Below are 9,994 nucleotides of genomic sequence, written 5' to 3'. Positions count from 1 at the left end.
ACCTACGTCGTCAATCTACGTCGTCAGTCTACGTCGTCAATCTACGTCGTTAATCTACGTCGTTAATCTACGTCGTTAATCTACGTCGTTAATCTACGTCGTTAATCTACGTCGTTAATCTACGTCGTTAATCTACGTCGTTAATCTATATATACAGGCAGCGCGTTCTGTTACCTTATTATATAAAGTAAGAATAAGATAGCCGCGGTCGCGTGGGCGTGGGTATGGGTATGGACGTGGAAGACGAAGAGGAAGACGAAGACGAAGGCGAAGAGGAAGATAAAGGAGTTAATGCTACTGCTGCTACTAGCTCGATCGTACGAATAAGCTATCTGTTAATTAAGTCTAAGCGATTAAATTAATAAAAAAAAAAGACGTCAAAGTGGTTTACGACCGTGGTTACGAAGGGTCTATGTCTGAACTATAATCGGAATAACTAAGTGGTATAGTCGGAATAACTCGAACCTTATTTTTTCGGATAAAACCACAGTCGCGCGCGGAGAAGGGCAGAGGCAGAAATAGGTTTTCTGCCGTGCTATAAGTTAACTTTATCGATACGTTATACCTTTACTTATAAATATATAGGGAAAGCGACTTTAATATAATATTATCTAGCCTCGTGATAAGCCTACGCGCTATTCGTAGATATTCTAGGCCGGTTTTTTATGTAATAAACGCACCGAATTAATCGCCCTTTACAGCGACCCTGATACACCGCGCAGAGGCGTTACGGTAGCCGTTATTAAGCGCACGCTTAAAGAAGCACTTCCTATAATATACGAACCGGGTAGTGTATTCGTTTAAGATAACGCTGCCGTATATAAGGTGCGCCTCGTTTAAAATTACTTACTGCCGTGGGGTCTAAAGAATAAGGTTACTATCCTGGATTAGCCGCCGTATTCGCCTAATCTTAATCCTATCGAAAACCTATAGAAAATACTAAAAGAGAGGATCTATTTACGGAATCTTAGTCTAGCACGGATAGGCTCTACGATAATATCGTACGAATTACTCTGCCGGGCCGCAGAGGAGGTGTGGAACGATTTTAAAGAGGAGCTTCTATAGGCTCTAATTGAGTCGATGCCGCGAAGGGTTGAGGCTTATATCGCGGCTAGGGGGTGGTACACAAAGTATTAAAAAGATATAACTAGATATTCCTTTTATATGGTCACTCCCCTCTATAAATCTGATTGAAGTAGTATTCGTAAAGTCATTTATATTTGCATTCGAAGGGTCAAAATGAGGTTCTCGTGATGATATTTGGATGTGGGTCGCCTAATCGCCACTTTTGCTTACTTACTGTACCTATTATAAAGAAAAAATCAGAAAAACACAAAAATATAAAAATAAGTATTAATAAGAGCGGGAATTAAACGTGTAAAACAGCTGTATCTTTACTACTGCGTTACTATGCCGCTATGTATATAGTGACTTGTAATTAACTGGTATATATACTTAGTTATGGTTAAGTAGAAGTCTTGTATATCAGATATTATCTATAAAAATCAACCGTTTTAAATACCCCTTTTAGTTTCTAATTCCTCTAGTATTCGTGTTATAAAACCCGACCTTATTTTCTATCTTTATTTATTTAAAAATAGGAAATAAGGAAGATATTAAAGAGATTTCTATCTCTAAACTTCGAGGTCGAGAAGGCTATAAAACATAGACTCTTAATATTAAAGCTTACTTCTTTTGAAAAGGAAAGCTTCTAGAAGAGGTTATAGCCCCCCTTCCGGCTAACCCTTCAAATAAATAAAGAGAAGAGTACTTAAAAGCTATAGGAGATATTCTATCTACCTTATTAGCTGGACCTTTAACCCACGTTTAAAAAAGAAAAAAAAAACTAACCTTAACTCCCTACACGAAATATAGGAAAGGCTTAAAGAATTATATAAAGCTAAAGGCTTTTAGGCTGAATACGAGGTCTTACGTTCACTATTTAACCTTATAGTATTAGACTTCTCTAAGCTAGAAATCTTTCTGTATAAGGTATAAGAAAAGATAGTAGAGCTATAAACCCGTAGTATAGAACTATTAGATAAGGTTATTTTTGCTTGGATTTTAAATAGCCTTAATGATAGATATGGTTCTATAACTAGCTAAATAACTTAAGCCTTACGCTACAATATTTAAGAATATTCCCTTAATAGGCTTTTAGGCGAGTTAATCGACGCCTCCCGTAAAGTGGAACGCTCTGATACTACTTTACTCTTAAATAAGGGACGTAAAAAGTCCTTGAAACCCTGCAAAAGGACTAAGGGACAACACTGTGATTACTATAAGAAAGCGAGTTATAATACCGCCGATTGCTTTAAATTACACCCCGAGAAAAAGCCTAGTTAGTTTAAATCTAGGAGGGGTAAATAGTAAAAAGTCTCTAAGGAAAAGGATAAAAATACCGGATCTAAATCTGTTAATTTATCTAAAAGAGATCGGCAGATTTTAAATCTTCTATCTAAAGGAGACTAGTTATCTAAAAAAGAATAAAAGGTTATAAACCTTATTTCTTGAAGTCTAGAGAAAGAAAATAATTTGAATAACTCCGAAGTCGTTAATATTAGATAATAACGTTAATAAAGCCCTACTATTAATACTAGAGAACCTAGTATTAATAATGATATTATTTTTAAGGATATATATCCTTTACCTATCTTTACGGACAAAATAGATATAATAGAAGATAAAGAAGAGGTATTAAACCATTAATCCTCTTTATATTAACTATAATTCACTGATTTAAATATAGATCGAATAGTGGAAAAAATACAAGAAGTTTAGTTATCTTCGTGCCCTTTAGATCTCGAACAGAACTTTCATATTAATAGTGGAGCTACGTCTTACGTTATATCTAATAAGGAATTATTTATTTCTATTAAATCTATATCCAGAATAGCTAAATAGGGACGAGCAAACAGTATTTTAATTACTTAAATTAGAGATGCCCTAGTTAGATTTAAGGATACTAATAAACAGCTTCTTTTAAAGGACTATTTATATATTCCTAAACTAGGTACTACTATTATTAGTCTTCCTGTTTTAGACACCGAAAATATTCGAGGTCTTATAGGTAATGAAAGACTAGTAATTTTTGATAATAAATCTTTATTAAAATATACTGCTGCTTTATTATATAAAGGTCTTTACTGGACCACTATACGGACTGTACGGGTTAAAAAATCTAAGCTACTTATAGCTGATGATAAGCTTTAAAAACAAAAAAGAAGGAATCTAAAAAGAAGATCCCTTTATTTAAAAGACACTTTATCTTTATGGCATAACCGACTAGGCTATATAAATCCTACGGCTTTAAGCAGTTTATTATAAAATACCTTGCTTCTAAAAGATATATCTATACCTGACGAAGAGCTATAAAGGATTAATAGCTGCTATGCCTATAAAAGCGTCAAACATATTACTTTAGCTAATAGGTATTCGGTTAATAAAAATAGGGTATACACCTATTTAGAGCGTGTTTATATAGACCTATATAGCCCTATTACACCTATAACCTATAACTAAAAACATAGGATCTTATTAATTTAAGACCGATTAACTAGATATATTTGGGTTATTTGATTACCCGGTAAATCTAAGGAACTTGTTACTATGGCCGTTACAGAATAGACGCTATAAGTCGAAAACATATCTAAAACCACTATTAAAGAAGTGGATACCGATAGGGGAAGCGAATTCGTTAATGATTCGTTTAAACGTCTTTTTATAGGTGCTATACATTATATTAAACCCCCTTATACACACGAACCTTAAGGCTCTATTAAAAGAGTAATAGGGATTATAATTATTAAAATTAGGACTCTATTATGTTATTCAGAGCTACCTTTTTATCTTTAGGGGGAAGCAGTAATAACTGCAGGGTATATATATAACCGAACCCCTAATTCAGCTATAGGCTTTAAGACGCTATATAAGCTAAAGAATAATAAAAAGCCCGATATTTTAAATATTAATGTATAGGGGTCTATAACATATTATCGAAATACGGACCCGAACCTTCAAAAATTAGGCCCACGAAATCTATTAATAGGCTTTAATAATTATAACTATGAAGTATATAATCTAGACTTAAAAAGAATGATTTGGGTTCGACATATATATATTATTAAAAATCGGGGTTTAAAGTCTTTAACACAGCGCTAGGAGTCTGATTTATTAAACTCATAGATCAGACTAAAACTTCCCCTTAAAGCGATCCTATAGAAAATACCTCTATCTAAAAAGAAAACAATTTACGGGCTACCTCCTATAATAGCAATAGAGCTCTAACCGGGACTATAAATCCTAAAAAAGACCCACTATAAATAGGATTATCAACCACTTATAAAGGTGATAATAAGGCTATTAAATATTCTAGAAACCCTCTAGATAATCTAGAAGTGGTGCTTCCAGCTTTTAAAGAAAAGGGAAGCTATAAGGATTTTATCTCTAAGTCCTTACATTAATTTATAGATCAAAGAAGTAAGGCCTTACTATATCTATTAGGAGATACTCTATTAGGAAGTTTTTAGCAGCTTACTATAAAGTTTATACTCTTAACTATAAACACTATACTTAAACCAGCTATATATAAATAAGCCTTAAAAAGCCCTGAAAAAGACTACTGGATAGAGGCTATAGAAGCTGAGATTCAAGAATTAAATAAAAGAAATACCTGGAATATTATTAACATTAATACACTTCTAGAAAAGGAAAAACGCAGCCTATATATCTTAGGGGGGCGGTGGGTCTATAAAGTTAAATGCGATAATACGGGAAAGCCTATAAGATATAGGGCCCGTTGAGTTATATAAGGTTTTAATTAGGTGCTCGGTATAGATAACCTTAAGACCTTTAGTACTACCTATAGACCAGAAGGCTATAGGCCAGCCCTTATCCTTAGCGTGTGTCTCGGTTGGAAATTTAAATAACTGGATGTTATAAATGCGTTTGTACACGCTGATATAGATATTATAAATATCTATACTATATAGCCTATTAGTTTTAAAAACCAAAATAAGGCTAATAGTCGAATATACAGGCTTAATAAGGCACTGTATGGGTTAAAACAAAGCCCTCGTCTATAGTATTAGTACCTTACTAAAATCCTAAATAATTTAGGAGTAAAGGTATTACCTATGGATAATGGAATATTTACGTATTATAAAGATAACGAAAAAGCCTTATTTTTATATCACGTTAATAATATAATTATAATAAGCCCTGATAAAAAGACTATAAATTATTTTTATACGGAATTATCTAGGCATATATCCCTTAAAGATTTAGGAACCTTAAGTACGTTTTTAGGCTATTAAATTACTATTAATTCCGAAAGGAAAGTACTTTATATAAGTTAAACGGCCTATACCGCTAGAATATTATAGCGGTATTAAAAGCAAAGCCTTAAACCGGCTGATACTCCTACTATTATAAAAATAACTTTGTTTCCTAACCAGGAAACTGCCTGTTAGGCCGATATAAATCAATATCAACAGGAAATATGAGCACTACTATATTTATTACTATATACTAGACCTGATCTAGCCTTTACAGTTAATAGATATACAAGGTATATAAGCAATCCTTTAAAAGATTATTTTATGGCTTTAAATAGAATCTAGGCTTATTTAAATACCTATCCTGATATTAGTCTTATTTACGACTATAATAAAGACCTTAATATATTCGGTTACTCTGATTCAAGCTAGTCTGATATACCAGAAGACAGAACCTTAACAGGCGGTTATACCTGCTATATAGGGTTAAATAATCCTATAAGCTGGAATTCATAGAAATAAAAAACTATAGCCTTATTATCTATAGAAGCCGAATACATGGCCTTAACTGAATCCTGTAAGGAAGTCGTATATATCTATAACCTATATCAGGACCTTATTATAGGTCTTGGGCCAGATATATTATTACAAACTCCTATCGTTTTACTCGATAATGAAGGAGCAAAGAAAATAACCTAAAATCCCGAATTTTATAAAAGAGTAACATATATCGACAGGTAATATCATTATTGCCATTAATTATACTCAGACGGGAAAATTCAACCCGTATATATTAATACGGATTATAATATAGCCGACATATTAACTAAGAGCCTAGCTGCTCTAAAGCATAAAGCTCTTAGTGGCTATATAAATTTAGGCATTATAGAAGAACTTCCGACAGAATATAAGAAACCTGATTTTACTTTATTAACTGAATTTAAATATTAACAGTTCAACAATTAACAAAATCAGAGTAACTATGGGTTTTTTATTCCTAAAAGAGGAATTTTCCTATAAAATCAGTGGGTTTTTACCTATACAGGTTTTTCATACTATAAATACACTTAGGATATTTTTTTCTCTAGTATCAGGGTGTTTTACCTAAGTTAAATAACACCTTTAATAAGCATAAATTGCTTTTAAACTTATTATAACCAATAAGAAGAAATTAGGAAACAAAGAAAATAACTTTGATACCTCCTATAGCAGCTATCAAGCTAATCTAAGCTAGATAGTCTAGCTTACGAGGGGCTGTTGATATCTGCTATTAATAACTACTTTATAGTTATAGGCAGCGGAATCAGAAGCAAAAAGATATATATCTCTATACTAATTTACCTATCTTAATACCTGATTATTAATATAGGTAGTTAGTAATACAGAGATACAAGATATAAGCAGAGACAAAAGTCTATTACGCAATAAAGAGTCTACTGCGTAATATATTATACTATAAAGAGTCTACTGCATAATAAGCAACTAGTTTACTGCATAATAAGCAAAGCTTATTATTACTGCTTTAAGACTAGTCTCTCTATATGCTGTTTATCTATATATATCTGCTTCCTCTCCTTCTTCTTTCACTCCTTTTCTTACTCTTCTTTTTGATTATTACTATATTCTACTATCAGTACTATGGCATATTACTCTATTAAATTCACTCAGCCTTCTATTACTCAAGCCCCTTTTACCGTCTCCTTCTTTAATCTACGGCTTCCAGTTAAGCTCGTAGACTTTATCCCAACTCTCACATAGTCGACTAGATTAGTAACCTTAAGGTCACGGAGGATAGGGTAGAAAACGAAGCCTTATAGAGGACCGGGCTAAAGCCGGTACGGGTTTAGAGACTAAACCGACTAAACTATAGCAGGCTTTTAAGCTGGTTTATCTTATTCTAGTTATAGCCGAAATATCGGTTCCGACTATTTAAGAGGTCTATAACCGCGAAGCCCTAGGAAAATAAGCGCTCTATTATATAATATAATAAATAGTAGGGTTTCTACCCTCGGCACGCCTATTATAGGAAGACCCGGTATAAGGGGTATGGCTTTATTACCGAAGACTATACCTATAGAAACCGATATATTAACTGCTTTAGACCTTACCTAGTAAATAATCTAAATTACCTGGCCCGACTAAAGAGAGTAAATAGGGAAGTTACCTCCCCCTTTAAGGCGGAGCTTAATAAGATTCGCGAGAAGGGCGAAGCTCTTTAAGCAAAGCTTAGAGCACTATCCTAGACCTCCACGGGTAAGGCCGATACCCCTAGAGATAGCAATACTGCCTAGGGGGAAGCTAGCTCCGACGCTAGCAAAGCTAATATTAATAATAACGAAGAGGATAACGACCCTAATACTAGCGATAGCAAGGAAACCTAGAATAGCGTCGAGATAAACGTCGATAACCCTAAGACCCCCGAAGGGGACCCTGTTTAGCACCTATTATAGATTCCTAAGAGGAAGTCCGTAAAAAGGGATAATAGGACCCCGATACTAGTATAGAATAAGAAACCCACGCTAATATAGGTATAGCTATAGAAGGCACCCCTTCTAGCCGAAGAGGCTAAGGACTCCCCCGCTAAAGCTATAATAACCCAAACCCTAAAGGATAAATCGTCGGCCTAGACGCTAGTATAGCTACTAGGTGGCCGGAATAAGCTAGTTAGCTCCAATATATATTAAATAGAACGTAAATAAGAACCGAGTGCTATTTAGAGTAGCATTAGCGATAATATAAGAGGCCCGCCTTAATATACTAATATATTAAGAACCCTTAAAAGGAGACGCTAGGAATAGGATACTAGCGAACCTTCCTGACTATAAGAAATACTCCCCGATACGTATATAGCCCGACCTAGGGATAAACCCAGGGTTATTATATATATAAAGGCAAGCCTATACTTATAGTAACTGGAGTCGCCCCTACCCGGATACAGGGACCTACTACTAGTTAAGATAAATAGTATAAGCTTCTTAAATATCTACCGCAGTATAATAGGTAATACTGATATATAGGAAGACTTTAAAGCCTCCGGATAAACACCCCCTATTAATATAACGATCCGGGGGGACTTTAATATATAATATAATAACTAGGAACCGGGAGTCTCCGAGGTTACTAGTAAAGGTAATAAGATTACTAAGTAGATAGAGTAGTATAGGCAAAGCCTATATAATACCCCCGGAGAGGTAACTTGTAGCCGGGGGGCGTATATACAGTTATAGAGTTAGTCTTCTCGACGGCACCACTTATAGATATTAGAGTAAAGGTAAAGGCCGGCCCCCCGGTCCACTATTACCCGCTACTTGGATAGATAGGCACCGTGTATATTACTCCGGAAAATACTATTATTAGACCGGACTGCTTTAAATTACTAGAGGAAGCAGAAAAGCGTGCTACGATCCGGAGGGAGGTTGTAGATAGCCTATAGCTAGTCGACGCCCTTAGGTAAGGACCCTAGACTTAATCGATAGGTGGGCTAAATACTTAGTCGATATTATTATAAGCCTATTACAACGGCTTAGTAAGAAATACTATAAGCTAGCTAATAATAGGAAACTATAATAGAATAACGAATATTAAGCAGCCTACAGGGCAGCGACAAACCATAGATATTATAACTTCGACGGTACTAAAGTATAAGATACCTTGGGGAAAACTGTGAAACGGGTTAGCAGGGAATACTAGAATAAGAGGATTAAGGGCGTTAAGAACGCTAATAAACTATATAAGATCGTCGGTTAGTATAAAATAAGAGATAGTATAGCCGCCCCTCTAATCTTTTACAATAGTCTAGGCTACTTTAAGGATACTAAGAAAGGAGAGCTCCTCCGACAGACGAAACTGGCTAGGCGATTAGATACCCCGGACCTAGAGGACCTATAGAACTACCCGCTAAAGGGACTAGATAGGGGTATTCTAGAGGATAACCCTATCCTAAGGGATAAAGTAAGATACTATACGGTAGAGGTTAATACTATTACCCTAGGTAATAATAATATTAGCGTTCCCTTACTCTAACTAATCTAGCCTAAAACCGAAAAGGAGGTTATAGAACTCTTCGAAGCGTATAGGCTAACCGGCTACTACCCCCGACCCTTCTATAAAGAAGATATAGTAATAATTAATAAATCAGTGAAGGATACTAGCTTTATCGCCGGCTATAAGCCGATTTAGTTACTTAGCGTATTAGGTAAGGGCCTAGAACGTATTATAATAAGCAGGACGGCTTATGGGGTAATAAATACAGGAATCCTAAACCTATAGTATATCGGAGTATTACCGGGATAATCTATAATCGATCTAGCAGCGATCCTAATATATAAGGTTAAGTTATAGCTCGCATAGGGTAAGCAGATTATTATAGTAACTAATAATATAAAAGGGGTATTCGACTCTATACTATACGGATGATGTATTTATAGACTATGTAAATAAGGCTAAGACGAACCAATAATACGATAATAGGAGAGCTTCGTCTTAGCACGAAACACTAGAGTAATCTTCGGAATATTATACCCCGAAGAGTATACCGCGCTAGACCTAGTAAGCCTCCCGTAAAGCTCCCTGGCCTTACTAATCGGCTATGCACTTAGTATCGTAGAAATACACCGTCTACCTAATAAAGAGAACCGATTCGGATATATTAATGATATATATATCGTTATAGCGTATGCCGATATTAAGACGATAGTAAAGATAATTAAGGAGATACT

The 9,994-nt window shown here is 34.8% G+C and overlaps 1 protein-coding gene across 1 annotated transcript; it reads left to right on the top strand.

Annotated features, from left to right (window-relative positions):
- Positions 1–224: 224 nt before the first annotated feature.
- Positions 225–522, top strand: ACRALDRAFT_211909 (uncharacterized protein; the record flags this gene model as incomplete). Its single annotated transcript, XM_071023803.1, has 3 exons — positions 225–317; positions 384–414; positions 491–522. 3 exons carry the CDS (start codon positions 225–227, stop codon positions 520–522), a joined length of 156 nt encoding a protein of 51 aa, XP_070874240.1.
- Between the last annotated feature and the right edge of the window lie 9,472 nt (positions 523–9,994).

The sequence above is a fragment of the Sodiomyces alcalophilus genome, assembly GCF_042370955.1.
Source record: "Sodiomyces alcalophilus JCM 7366 unplaced genomic scaffold ACRALscaffold_5, whole genome shotgun sequence".
Classification (NCBI taxonomy): Eukaryota; Fungi; Ascomycota; class Sordariomycetes; order Glomerellales; family Plectosphaerellaceae; genus Sodiomyces; species Sodiomyces alcalophilus.
This window is presented reverse-complemented; position numbering and strand designations above follow the sequence as displayed.